This window comes from Pagrus major, chromosome 5 (assembly GCF_040436345.1).
Source record: "Pagrus major chromosome 5, Pma_NU_1.0".
Lineage (NCBI taxonomy): Eukaryota > Metazoa > Chordata > Actinopteri > Spariformes > Sparidae > Pagrus > Pagrus major.
In genome coordinates, this window is record NC_133219.1 from 12,936,077 (window position 1) to 12,950,783 (window position 14,707).

General features: G+C 44.7%; 1 protein-coding gene across 1 annotated transcript in view; it reads left to right on the plus strand.

Annotated features, from left to right (window-relative positions):
• setbp1 (SET binding protein 1) overlaps positions 1–14,079 on the plus strand; it is a 34,754-nt gene extending 20,675 nt beyond the window's left edge. Inside the window, exons 3-7 of the mRNA XM_073465687.1 lie at positions 721–1,142; positions 1,568–3,514; positions 3,657–3,864; positions 3,974–5,039; positions 9,268–14,079. Of these exons, the coding sequence (XP_073321788.1) occupies positions 721–1,142; positions 1,568–3,514; positions 3,657–3,864; positions 3,974–5,039; positions 9,268–9,773 (4,149 nt within the window). The 3' untranslated portion in view covers positions 9,774–14,079. The remainder of the gene's footprint in view (positions 1–720; positions 1,143–1,567; positions 3,515–3,656; positions 3,865–3,973; positions 5,040–9,267) is intronic.
• The last annotated feature ends 628 nt before the right edge of the window (positions 14,080–14,707 follow it).

Consider the following 14,707-nt stretch of genomic DNA (forward strand, 5'->3'; position numbering starts at 1 on the left):
GATTATGCAGCAGTGATACATAGAGTCAGGTTATGTTCTGATACATTATATCAAGTTTTTGCATTTTCAGTTTTACATGGAATGTAAACTGGCTTTACTTTTCATTGTGGGAAAAAGGGGGGAAAATGATGCCGTAGTTTTGGACATATGTTGTATACGCAGTTGACAGTATGACAGTGTAAAATACTTTTTGAACAATTCAGGACAGTTATAAACAAAATAAAGATAATAAATAGTAAATAATTCTGAGTCTAGGGCAGTCAGGGACATGGCTGAGCTACTGTAGGCCACTGTGTTTGTGTGCAGTCAGATACCCCCATCTCCACCCCTCCCCGCCCCCACCTCTCACAGCATGCAACATCCTTGCCACAGGAATTTAATTGCTCTGTAAACAAGCCTTTTGTTTTGTGGCACACTGTTAGCTCATGCACACTAGATGTATTAAAATCCTCAGTCCTGCCGTGAAAAGACAAGAATGTCATATCAGAGAACAATAATCACTGATCTGATATCTGCAGACAGAAAAGAAACTATTCAGAACTGGATGCTGTGCTACATATGTGTGATCTCTGTGAAGACAGGAAACAGAGTCATCACAGTTTTCTGATCACATTATCATTATCATATCATTCGTCTGTCCCTGCAGCTATATAAAGCTGTCTTGTGATTGCAGTCTGTATATAGTAACCAGACTTTGTTTCTCTTTTCTGTCATCCGCAGACATACGAGCGCCAGTTCAGAATGCCTGAGCAGAGAGAGGGAGGCCTGCTGCAACTACTGGGAGAGCACACTCCGCCCAAACACCAGCTTCGCAGCTCAGTCCTCTCTGCACATGCACCCTCACACACACAGCAAACACAGCACACTCTCACGCAACAATTCCAACACACTCATGCACACCAACACCAAATCAATCCAGACTGGATCACGTCTTCAGCACCTTCTGCATCCCCAGCCAACCCAGTGGATTTGGAGCCAGCCAGAGAACTGGCAGGAGCCAATAGGAGCTCTTTGCTCGATCCAACCCAACCTTTCTCACGAACAGCGGCACGAAGCCCCTCACCTCAGAGATCTCTGACTCCAGACCTGCAGTTGCCAGTAGTTACAGATGCCAGTATTCTCAACCTGACCTCTCTCAGCAGGTATGGTACATTTTCCTGTGTGGTGGATCTTATCATGAGCCAAACATGATCACTAGAACAAAAATACTGTATACTCATGCACTGAGGATAGGAGAAACTTGATACAGTTTTGTATTGTGATATTTTGTGAAGCAATATTCTATATTTTTAGAGTGTTTACGTAAGATGAAGCGAAAACTTCAAATCACAATTAGAATTCAAATTATATCTAGTTATAAACCACAATTGAAAAAGAATGATTAAATCATAGCTCAACTATTATAGAACCATCATATCACGAGAGCCCTCTGGTGATACCCACCCCTATGCATGGTGACACATAAAATAATAAATACTAGTACTGACTGTGTAGTATTGAAATACAAAACATCCTTTCTCTCTCCATTCCACTTGTCATCATTTTTTCTCTGTATACATCTCTCCAGGGGGAGGGGTTTGCAAGAGGTCAGTGAACAGCTCTTTGGGAACATCAAGAGGAAATACGGCAGGAAGGACTCCCAGAGGATGCTCTGTAATCCCCAAAGTGCTGATACACCTTGGGGAAGACAGCCTGAGAAGGGATCTGAGAGCCCAACTAATTCAGAGGAGAGGCAGAAGTACAGGCAAGAGGAGACAGCTGAGCGATTCCATGAAGAAAGAGAGGAAAGGAGAAAAGAAGAAAGAGAGCGAGCGATTGCCGGGAGGAGAGGAGATGAAGAAGACAGAGGGATGCCCATGCTGACAGAGGAAGGAAAAGGAAGAAAGAGGCGGAGGAGGCCTTCTTTTGACGAGTCATTTCCTGTAGAAGAGCAATCACAGCAACGGCAGGACACTGACACTACAGAGAAGCACCAGCCTGGGCCCCCAGAACCCAAAGTAGCACATAAGATGGACACTCACAAAAATGATTCTCGACTTTCAAGTCAGGCTGATGTCAGTAGAGAGAGAATAGAAAAAGCAGAGAGAGCCGATAAAGTCGATAAAAGAGAAAAAGGAGAGAGGATAGACAGGGCAGAAAGAGGTGAGACAGTCATAAGCGGGTCTGACCCAGAGTCAGCTTTGAATGCAAGCAGAATGAAAAAGAACCCTGTGGGTCGCCCTAGGATCAGCACAGACGCCCTTAAACATAGAGAGCTTCCTCACAATCACATCAACAAACCCAGTCTTAACACGAACCCCAGACTTCTGAGCCCAAACCCAAGCCCCAACCCCAGGGGTAGCATCAGCCCTAGCCCCAGCCCTAAACCGAGGGCTAACATTAGCCCCATTCCCAGCCCTAGACCCAGTGCAGCCCTGAGTCCGAGCCCCAGCCACAGCACCAGCTCAACAGCCAGTTCCAGACCAACCAAGGCCAAGGACAGATGGTCCTACCTGAAAGCTAAAAGCCATGCCAGCCTCATGTCACCCCAGAGAGACAACCGTGGTAGCCCATCGACCTTGGCTGACCCACCCTCTGCATTCCCCATCACCCCCGCTAGCCCCCTCTACACCAACACTGACAGCCTGACCGTCCACACACCCATTAAGAGGAAACGAGGACGCCCCAAGAAACAGCCACTCTTGACAGTTGAGACCATCCACGAGGGCACCTCCACCTCACCCCCAAGCCCGCTGGCACAGGAAACCTCTGCAGGGTTTCACCGTAGGAGGAAGACACACGCACTAAACACATTAGTGCAAATGGCCTCCACGCCCCCCAGCGCCAATTCTAACAGTCTGAAACTAAAGCGTGGCAGAGGCTATCCCAGGCCACTGAACAAGATGAAGCTTGGCAAAATGCAGAGCATCCTGAATGAGATCCTCTCAGGTTCCAGTCAGAATGGCACTCTGGCTCTGAAGTCATCTTCTGCCCCTGTTACCTCAGCTATGACTGCCATGGCGTCCACCATCGAGGCCCGGCTGGGAAAACAGATAAATGTCAGCAAGAGAGGAACCATCTACATTGGTAAAAAGAGAGGGCGTAAACCCAGAGCAGAAACCCAAGGCTCCAACCCTCCCAAAGCCACTAGGGACAAGCCCCCACTGTCTGTCTCCGTATCCAGTCTGTATGAGAGCCCTGCAGTGCCTTCCACAACCTCGTCTCCCAGTTCCAGTGCTCCATCCATAAGAGCCAGCCACTCTGATGCCACTATGCCCAGCTTGCAGCCCATCTCAGCCCTGCCCTCCAAGCCACTAGGTAGGGGCTTTCTCTCTGGGGGATGGAAATTATCTCCGCCACGCCTTCTGGCTAATTCACCTTCCCACCTGTCAGAGGGGGCATCAGTGAAAGAGGTGACTCTGTCCCCCATCAGCGAGTCCCACAGTGAGGAGACTATTCCAAGTGACAGCGGGATTGGGACAGACAACAACAGCATCTCAGATCAAACTGAGAAGGGTCCCGCCTCTCGACGCAGGTGCAGTACACTGCTACTACACTTTTTAATTTTCTTGAGTTATTGATTTATAAGCTTTGTGATTTGTGTTGTTTTATATCACAATATATTAATGAAGATAATGTTCTAATGTGATTTTATATTTTATGTTGTGTTCATACAGGTACTCATTTGATCTCTGCGGGTTTGAGAGTGCGGAGGCAGCAGCCCTTGAAGCATCCAACAGGGGCAGCAGAGCACGCTGTGAACGGCAAGCAACTGTTGTTGACAACTTCCTGTCACAGCAGGAAAAGAAGCAAAAACATCATCGGCGGAAGAGGAAGTGCCTACAGAGCCGGGATCATCTTCACTTTCTCTCTGAACTGGAGGAGGTTAGAAACACTACAATACATTCTGTGTGTTATCTTTGACCAAGCACTGTAATGTTTAACAGTATATGGTGTGTTTTTCTAAATATTTCCCATTTAAATCTTCCTGTAGGTTGTGGTAAAGCTCCAGCAGCTACGAGTGTCGCACAGACGATACACCTGCTACCCCCAGCACCCCTATCCTTCCATTTTCCGCCTCAACTTCCATCACTACTACCCGGTTACCTACGACTCCTACTCCTGTGACTCCAGTTCGTACCTGCGGAGGAGTGTTGATCTTAAGGCTAAGAGGAGACGTGGCCGTCCAGCCAAAGCCAGTGAGCCAATCACATCGAAGCTGCCTTTTGTTCAAGGATATGGTTATCCGCTGGCTGGGGGAAATTACTATGCAGCACCGTATGCGATGCCTTACGCACCTACTCTGAGTCTGGGCTACTTTCCCCCTGCTCCACCATTTTACCTGCCCCATCACTCACTAGGACCTGCACCTCCATCTCCCTTCATGAGGCCTGCTGTCCCCCCTCCCAAGGCTTTCCACCCCAGTGGACACTCAAAGCTCCAGCCCGGGGCCAAGATTCGCAGCGCCAGTGGTCCACTCCAGGGGCCCTCTGTTAGAGGAGAGGGCCTTGGATCCCTGGGCAGTGGCAGTGCAGGTGGTCTTGCAGGGGTTCGCCTCCATAAGAGGAAGCACAAGCACAAACATAAGCACAAGGATGAGCCCCTCCTCTCACTGCGAGACCGGCAGGAGTTGGGTGGGCTCTTCAGTGGAGCTAAGACCAATGCACGTCTCAGCATGCTGAGTGACAGGAGGGACTTGGCCAATCAGGGCTCTTCAAAGCATCTGGAGAAGCAGAGGGGCAGTGGTCGGGGCTCGAGCATGGGATCCAGCTTAGGGATGTTTGAGTCGGACCAGCTGTCCACACACTCTCTTGCTGACAGCCAGTTCCACTCCCGTCAGACACGACAGCCAATAAACAGCTTCGTGAGCAGCTACAGTAGCCAATCACAGCGGACAGAGTCAGCTTCAGACCTCTTTTTGGGGTCACGGGAGGACGAGTGTGGTGGGAGGAGCAGGATGACGCGGCTCGCTGTGTTTGGAGATCAGGGCTTAATGTCATTCCAAACTGCCCGGCAGGAGCCAGGACAGGTGAACAAGTGCTCCAGTCCATCCCTCACTGGTAAGAACCACTTACATTAGGATTACCTGTTCATTTTTAATCTACTAAACTGTGTGTTTACAAGAGAGTGCACTGCCCTTTTACCATTCACAGGGACAGCATGGCAAGAAGCAATGCTTACTTTGATGATGTGTTTGAGGTTTGCGGTTAGCCAAAACTGCAGTAACTGCCTGTTGATTCACTTGTGGCTAGACTTTCTGTGGCTACCTCACAGTAAAAGCCATCCATGACTCACCTGTGAAAAGCTTCTGATATAAAGCATCAGCAGGAAGTGTTCAGCTGACATTAACAGCTTAACAGCAATGGACCTTATCACAGATCCGATTGCAAGGCAAAAGAGAGCAGATCATTAAACAGGCAGTGAGATTCCTATCTGCAGGAACAAGAATGTATTAGTGGACCACAAGTCAAGTCTTTTAAGAATATGGCTTTCTTTTTAGATTTAAAATACAGATTTAGCTAATGAGTTCACCATGATGTTGACATAGCTTGGTTGCTGCCAGTACATTTAGTGTACCTTGCTGTGAGGGAATACTGGCTGTGGATGCTGTTCAGTAAATGACAAGATGCTACACTTCTGCTTTACAGTGTAGTATCGTGGTGTTACAGGCCAGTTATATATAATCATAACATCCCAAACCCAAGGTTGCAGAACTGTTAAAACAGCTAAATTGGGAGTATGTTTGTAAAAATAATTGGGGCCCAATATATTATTCTGTTCCCTAGTGATAACAGGCTTGTTATTAGCTGGCGTAGAGACTTAATCACGTATTTAGTCAGAGTTAACAGGGTTTTTGCCATGTGAAATTTAGATGGCAGCATACTCGTCAAGGTGTTTCCTATTTATAAATATGCTATGTACAGCAATATCAGGACTTAAAGCAGACAAAGAGGCAGCATAGCCCCAAATTCTCACCAGCAGACTAATGTGTATTTTGGTACATTTTGTTTTCTGCTGTCTTTGAGCACATCTGGCTGGGGATAGAGAGAACGTAATGCATGGATGGAGACGACTATAATTCACCAATCTCTCCTTCCTCCCCTCCCTTCCTCCTCTCCTGCCAATGCCTTTGCCAAAGATATATTATTCACACAGTGTGATTTATTTTCTACAGACACGCCGTAAAAGGCCCTTGCCTGTGTTAAAAGAGCTGGCTGGCAGCCAGAGGTTTAATGACTGGGGCCTAGTCCAGTGGCGGGGAGGAGAAGCCAGGGGCTCAGTTAGAATACACCCCCCACCCCAAGGGATCCAGGACGGATGACTCATATACACATTACCCCCCTCCACTCCCCATCCTCCACCTAACCTACCCCCCCCTCCACGTTATCCCTCTAGTGTTGTTATTCTCTTCTACCTTCCATGTCCTTCCCTTTTCTCCTTGTGCTGCTTCTGCAGTTCTTGCCCTTGCTTTCCTTTTTCCTCTCTCCCACAATCCCCACATCTATACACAGACTTCCCCTTGTTTCTCCGCCTCTTCCTCCCCCCCCATCGCTCTTTCCTTCTTCCCTTTCTCTTTCTGCTTTTTCTCTTGCCCCCCCCCCCCGTTTCCCCCATTCCCTCTGCCCCTCCTCTAGCATGACTTACTGCCTCACTTCACGGCTTTAGCCCAATTAAAACACACACGCGTGTGCATACGCATGCATGCCATGCACAGCCATACATGTACACATGCACATACAGGCATAGACCTGCTCAGATACACACACATGCACACACAGAAAGATAGAACATCCTCGTGGCCTACACAATCTGATACAGATGCAAAATTCATGTTATTCATATTATTATGTGAGCATGCAATTGTGAGTTTGTAAATCGTTCATTAATTGAACTAGTTTGTAGTGATTTAAACAGCTTTATTTTTTATGCATGTGTGCACTTGTGTGTGCACTTTTGTGTGTATGTTTCTTCAACAATCAGCAGGTCACACTGCAGCTGACAGCAATCTCTCAGATGCATATTTGCATAAAAGCAGGTCATCTTTGACTGAATCACTGAGAATAATTTTCTTTGTGTCACATGACTAGTTCAAATATATGCATGCACTTTCATGCAGAGAAACACTCACTAAATAATAATACATGAAGGATCACCTTAATCCTGTTTGAAGTCTGGTCTCAGCCACTGCAGGGAAGGTGGATATTAAGTGAGCATGTATCTCTGTGTAGTAGTGACTTCCTATTCCACAGAGAAACAGGTCTTCAGTACTATACGGCCCCTCACACCGCTGAAGGTCACCAGTTTTATGTTCCGTGTATGCAGCTCATAAATTTCTGCTACTTTGTAGTGTGTGTGTGTGAGAGAGAGCTGAGCGTGTGCACACTTCTGTGCAGCTCATAAACTACTGCTACTTAGTGCTTTCTGCATTAGACTAATTTCACTGTCTGATCCTGAATTCGTGAGCAACAATAGAGTGAGATGTCCATCTGAGTTTTAAATGGAGCGTGGTCAGGCCTCTGTTTACCTTCCCTTGTTCTTAGTTCATTAGCAAACACCTTACCATGGAGCTCTACACTCTTAATTTTCCCTTTAACATTTCCATTTGTTCTGTTTAAATGTAAAAAAAATTGTATGACAGTATTGAATATGTACTCTATATCTTCTTGTTGTGACACTTCAAAAAACAAACACGAATTATTCTAACGAAGGCTGCATGATATTTAAAAAAAATCTCACATTGCAATATTTTGTTTTTCTTTGATACAAGTATCAGTAGGAAAAAATACAGGAATTTTCACCAGATTACTTAAATAGCTCAATAGAGGCATTGCACCTGATGTCACAGTAAGCGGAAGTCATCATGGTTACAGCCACTGAGTGGCAGAAAGACTGCTAAGTGGCAAATTTGTTCATTTTTATCAGTCTGCAACGTTAATGTTCTTGAATGCCACAAAAACAGATCTGAAATGTGATAAAGCTAAGCTAATTTGCCTTACTTGACGTTGCACATCCTGCGATGTGACGATTGCGTGTATGCACATTGCAAAACGATGTATTGAGCCCTAATCTTAACCCATGCCCATTCCACGTTTTCTGAAATTAATAGAAATAATTTCAATTTGTTGTGCCTCACTTTTTAAATGTTATCCCGCAATCCAGCCTGCCATATTTGGTGTATAAAATCCACAGCTGTTTTGGTTTAATGCAGTCATCATGTGCTAGATCACTGCAGAAACCTGCTACATTGTATCAGCAGCATTCTGGAGGAAAATAAGACAAGAGATGGTTAGGGAATCCAGGAATAGGAGTAAAAGCTCAAGAAAGAGAGACCAAACATGTTGTGTGCACACTGCTTGGGGACTGGTGGCTGATTGTGCTTTTCCTCCATTTTGGCTGTGTCTCAGTCTGAGCCTCGGGAACAGTGCCCAGGCAGAGAGGAGGGGGGAGCTAAGAAATGGGACAGAGATGGGAAACAAAAAGAATGACAGAGACAGACCAAGACCAGGAAGTGGTTTCTGAAATAGAGACGGAAATGAAATGGTGCAGTGTTACCAGTTTAATTGAAAATTAGAGAGTGGCATATTGCCGCCCACGAAGAGTTGAGTGGAAAAGAGAATGAGAGTGATGGGGAAAGGGGGGAAAGAAAGGATAGAACAGCGTGTAAAGGGCACACTGCCCAGTTCACCAGTGTGAAGGAAACAATATGGCTCCAGTTACTTCTGCTCAGCCATTCTGAACCGCTGAATTCATTATTTTTGCATGTTGAGCATGTGCATGTATGCACATGTGTGTTTTTGTATTTGTGTCTGTGTGAGTATGTGCATGTGGATAAATGTGTCTATATGCTTGTTTTTATTTCTGTGTGTGTGTTTGGCTCTTTGGCAGCCTGTGCTCCAGATGCACAGGGTTGTTATTGTGTAGCAACATATTAAATGGTTGAAGGAGACATTTCTGTGGGTTTCCTGCTAGCAGAATGGGATCTCCTCCTCACCCCTCTCCTCTCTGCTCTCTAGTAGACAATTACAGGATAGGATCTGCTCTCCTGGCTCAGCTGGGCTTTGAAAGGCTTACATGAATATGTCAAAATTAGCAGGAAGCTCTTGAAGCAAGAAAAAGACATTCTTTCCATGAGTTAAATTGGCATGATGTCTTTCCTGGCCTTTCCAAGGCTGCTCATTTTAAGTGACACACTAGCATGAAAACTCCTCTCTCTTTATAGACCATGCTCTGCTATTTATTTACCTTATGATGTCTCACCTCACTGATATTGACTCTCTCCTTTCCCAGGTGTTCCCAGTAAGCGGAGGTATAAGCGACGCGAGGTGGAACAGATCCAGAAGGACGTGAGGAGGATGCATTCTTTGAACTTGGAGCATGTGCAGAAAATCCTCCGTGCCAAGCGCCTGCAGCGACAAGCCAAAACAGGAAACAATGTCATCAAAAGACGGCCTGGACGGCCCCGAAAACAACCCATAGAGGAATCAGAGCCGACCAACAGGAGGGAGGAAGAACGAGCTAATGGTCGGGGTTTGGACATGTTGGCTGGTAGGAGAGGTGATGGGAGGACACTGGGGATGCCTGTCCTGGAAAGGTGCGATGACCTGCCAGGTAGGCAGAGCCTCAGGCCAAGCTTGACCCCCGAGCCTCTGGAGTTCTCAAATCATGATTCTATCTCAGCAACAATTGAGACCGTGGTCCATAAAGCGCGATCTGTGCCTCCGCTGGCCAAAGGAGTGAAACGCAGAGGAAGGGGCCACAGCAGGGACGAGTTATGGTCTCCTTCCAGTCAATAGATCTGCAGGGGGGAACAACTGAGTAACAGAGCAGTTATTGGAGTCAGTGCTGTTTCAAGCCGATCAGATGCAGTGCCCTTAATTCTGGGACTCCTTGGTGCACTTTGACTTGTTTCTCCTCTCTGATTTGGAGGACTACAGCGGGTCAGTGGAGGAGCAGGAGGAGGGAACACTTCGGTTCCGTCCCTCTGTCTGCTCAACCCGACCAGATATGAGCCTTTCAAGGATTCATTGGACCTTCATTTACAATGGCACTATATGGTACTATTTGATACTGAATCTGATGCTATAAAATGTGTGGTACTTATGATAGTGTAGGATATTATGTGATTCTTTATGTAACTGATACAGTGATGTTTATGGTACTTTATGATACTGTATCTGAATGTGGCTTTAGCCATATATTTACCAGCAAGGGGAGGGGGAATGGTTAATATTAAACTGTGCAGCTCTGCTTATTTTTGCCTTTCTGAGGAAGCTTGTCAAAGACATGTGGGATAATGCAGCAGTAATTAAGCCACCTTACCCTATTACTTATCCCTGTACTTTGCTCCCATCCCCATTTGTAACTTCCTTGTTTTCCTACTCTCTCAGAGAAGTAACTCATTCTTGCTGGCAGCTCCTCACCCCCGTCCCTCTTCCCTGCTCGGCACTCACCCCAATTCTTTAGCCCTCCCTGGTGCCTGCCACTCAACTTTATCTCCCTTTGTCATCTCATCTACTCCCAATCAGGTTTTTACATCTCCCATTGCTTGTGCTCCCTCAGCCTACTCCCTGTCTCATTTATTTCTCTCTCCCTGCTCAGGCCTGTCCTGAGCAGTGACATAAAGGCAATATGGTGGATCAGACTGTCCTAGATTGTACATAGAAACAAGTCCACTGTTGCCTGCCTTGTACAATGAGAAACCAGCTCATAGACATGTAGTGGCATACAGTATATCAAATAGAATTGTTGTACCATAGACAATGAAAGTTGTGTATTGTTTTATAACCAAAAACAGACATGGGTGCGACTCAAAACAAGTTTGTTTTCAGACAGAAGAACCACATGTATTCATTCATACACACATTATTGTGTTTATATCCAGGGGGCATTGCATACAGGAGGAATATCAGGTGTGTTTTTGGTAAACCTTAAAATTGGTTTAATGCACTATGAAAAAACCATACACTTGCATCAATCAAATGCAGCACTTACATGCTTGATCCAGCATTAGTTTTTGGCCTTTGATGGTGTGGATATCCATTCCAGAGAGCATGCATTATTTTAATCAATTTGTATATGCAGGCTGCGCAGCCAAAAGCGTCAAACCGAAGCCCGAGTCTGAAACGTGATTGGACAGTTCAGCTGAAGAGGGCTCACAGTCAGTGTTTTGAAAAGCTAATCCGAGTCTTTTCTCCTTAACATGATTTTCAATCCATATCCTTGGAGATGTTTTTTTTTTTTTTTAAAGTAAATCCAGTATTTAGATTTAGAAACCAAAGTCTCAGTATTCAGTGTAAGGATGTAATATTTAAAAGAATCTAAATCAGAGCTTGACAAACTCTCCACCATGTTGGCACCAATGTAAAGCATTCCTATGTGCACTCTAGAATGTAGCCATCTTGGATTTTTTGTGTCAATATGTTAAGCCTTTGTTAAACTCTATCTACAGTATACGAGGCTTTGGGTAGTGGTTGGTATTTTCTCACAAGTATTTCAGAATATAAGCAATGGATCAGTGTTTCTTTGGCAACTTTGTTTTGTTTCAGGAGATTGTCTTCTTTGGGTTGGGTGGGATTCTCAGTTGCAGCAGTTCAACTTGTGCCTTATGTTTCTTTCTCCCACCAATTACATTTGACTTGAGAAATATCAAATGGCAAAGAATGCCGCAGAAATTGACCCAAAATATTCATGATTGTGCATATGACACGTGTCTTAGTCATCAGAACCCTGTCACAGCTTCCATAATCAGCATCCTCTGTCACCGGGCACTGAGTCTGTCTCCTAGCTTCCTCCTAGTTTTCTGACCCATATCATCCTAACAGAACTAGAAGGGCTGGAATACAATATGATATTACTGTATTAAATACACATCACGTACTGGCATACATACTGCTATACAGCAGTGTTGGAAGCAGAAAGGTCCACTGTATCAGATGTATATCTATCCAGAGATATTGATTGTACTCAATGTCCCAGTATAATTGAAGATCAAGTACTCTGCACAGTATTTAACCAGTTATTTGCAACATATAATTGGTTGTGTAGTGAGCAAAGGAGGGACAGAGGAGGTTGTCATGGAAACCACATTCTCGTGCATTGTTGTTCGCTATGCATCAGGCCATGCCTGGCAATGACCTTAAAAGGAATTTCTGTTCTGGGTCCACCCTTCAACAAAGAGAAATAAGTGGTCTTATTTAATGAATAAAATGAATTCATGTAACAAGAATTGTGAATAATACCAGTAATAATTTGTAATAAGTTGTGCAGAAAGTGACTATCATTTCATGAAAACTATAGTTACTGCAGCTCTATGCAGTACAGCCTTAACCAGATGTAAAACTACAGTATTGAAGTGTTTGTTGTAAATAGTGTTAGTATGTCCATCCTGCATGGATACCGGTTGGGCTCCGCTATGCTGGGACTGTCTCCTAAAACCACAGTAGACCTTCTCTCTCTATTAAGACTGCTTAAGACCCAAGAAAACATTGATTGATTTCCCTATTCAACAGATTCTGCTGTACATTGACAGTTGTTGTTCCAGTCTGTTAAATTTCACTGAATACTAAAATAATTTGCCTTATCACACCTTCAAAAGTTCTTGGAGGATACAAGCCCCACTGTAGTGCACTCGACCAAAAATAGGAATCCCAGCTGACTTGCAGCTATTTTGCCTGCAGCCAGTTGGGGCAGTGCAGTAGCATAAAGAGTAAGCAGGAGGATTGTGTGTGGGGGGAGTTCTCAGAGGACATAGCCAAAAATACACTCGTCCTAACATTAGTGAGCTTAACCTTACTTTGCTCGATGACTTTCAGTGGGTCTGCAGTCTGTTGTGGTGAAGACGAGGTCTAGATATGTGGTCCGTGAGGTGTAGAGACTACACGCTTGGCAGCTTCCTCCTCCATACTGTGGTCAGTCAGCGGTCTCTGATGTAAGAGTTAAAGACCCCAGGTGTTGTCTGTCCTGTCCGTCTCTCCTACCAGCCAATGCTCCGGTGCCTTCTAACACTGACAAGTATTGTCCTAATCCAGAGCTTTCACTCTACACAGAGACTGCAGAGGGGAAGTGGCTGTGAATAGGGTTCAAGGTCACTGTTGTTGTATTGTATTTAGCAGCTAATCTGGACCAGTGGCTACAGGAGAGCCCAAAGTACTGATGTGAGGATCTTTTTCTGCAGTGCAGCAGTGTTTCACCTTAAATCAGTGGTTTGGGTGTATTTACTGTGGTCCACACGTACCAGTTCACTACAGCAACTAGGATGGGATAATATGGCACCTATATCTTAATCACCCCCCATTCCCTTTGTAGCATGCTGTGATGAGCGTCCTACACACGGAGTGAGGGGTCACGTGAGACAGAGCTTCATAAATGTACATGTAGTCATCCTCACAGCATACGTTACAGTTCTAAGCTATAATGTTGTTCAAAGCTGAAAGTGCAGATGAAGCATTGAGAAAACCAATAAATGTACTTCTTTAGAGCACAAAGTGAGCTCTTCTAACAGTGTGGGCATATTTTAGTTTGTATACATAGTGTATTTGAACCTTTTTCTAGAGTGGGTTTCCTTTATTTGCATGCTCAACTTGATTGTATGCATAAATATTTTAGACAAGCCGAAAGTTGAATTTCAATTGAATTTGGAGCAAGACTTGTACATTGTTTGATATGTTTCTTTTTGTAATGAATTTTTTAATTCATGAAGCATTTTTGTACATTGTATGAATATTAAAAACTGCAAATATTTGACATATAGAGTAAATACTAGATGCGCATGCATATGCATATATCCTTCACAGTATGTATGTGTAAATGTACACATATATTTTGTATTTGCATTTGCTGGCATACAGATATATGTCTTAAGCACATATATACATGCAATATATATGTATATACATGTCCGCTGGCATGCTTTTGGTCATGTTTATCTTTCATGATCTTGTAGGTTCATTTTTTTTTATTTCTCTTTCCTCAGAAAGAAAAGCTCATTCTTTTGCTACCCTTCTGTTGGCTGGCAGCGTTGAGCACTTATTAAGAAGAACTACAGTTGAAGTTGTTCATGTTATCCATTGTGTGAAATAATAAATGACTTTATTGACAGCTGATGGTGGCACATACTTTCTTCTTTCTACTTAGGGTATGATATTCGGATCCCCTAAAAACTGCTTTGTCACATGCTGAGATACGGCTGACAAGTTGTTTTGTGTTAAGAGCCAGTTGAGACTTATGTGTGCGTGTCTGTGTGCGGTGTGTGAGTGTGTGCAGCTTGCATGTGAATGTGAGTGGGAGTGAGATGACAGGAGGGTTTGCTGCACTGTTGGTGCTGAATGTCAGATGGTCTCAGTGAATGAGTACTACCCCACAATGTGTTCGCTTGTTGCGGTTAAAAGAGAGGGAATCCTCTCATCAGATTATGCCACAGCCTCACTCAGTCACACTCACATGCTCACACACACACACACACACACACACACATACCTACACACTGTTACTCTTGTACTTGTTCATTAGCCAAGCCTACATCTCTAAATCCTGCCTGCACTAGCCCATCAGTATCAGCTCTATGTGGGCTGGGCTGCAGGCTGCTCTGTTATTGGACGAAGCTGAGTGGGAAGTGCCCCACTATTGGCTGCTGCCAACTAGTAAAATTCTTCTGTTACCATGGTTGCAGGGTGAGCTGCCCAAATGTGTCTCAGTGTATCTAGTGGTGCTGATGGAACCATTGGCATCA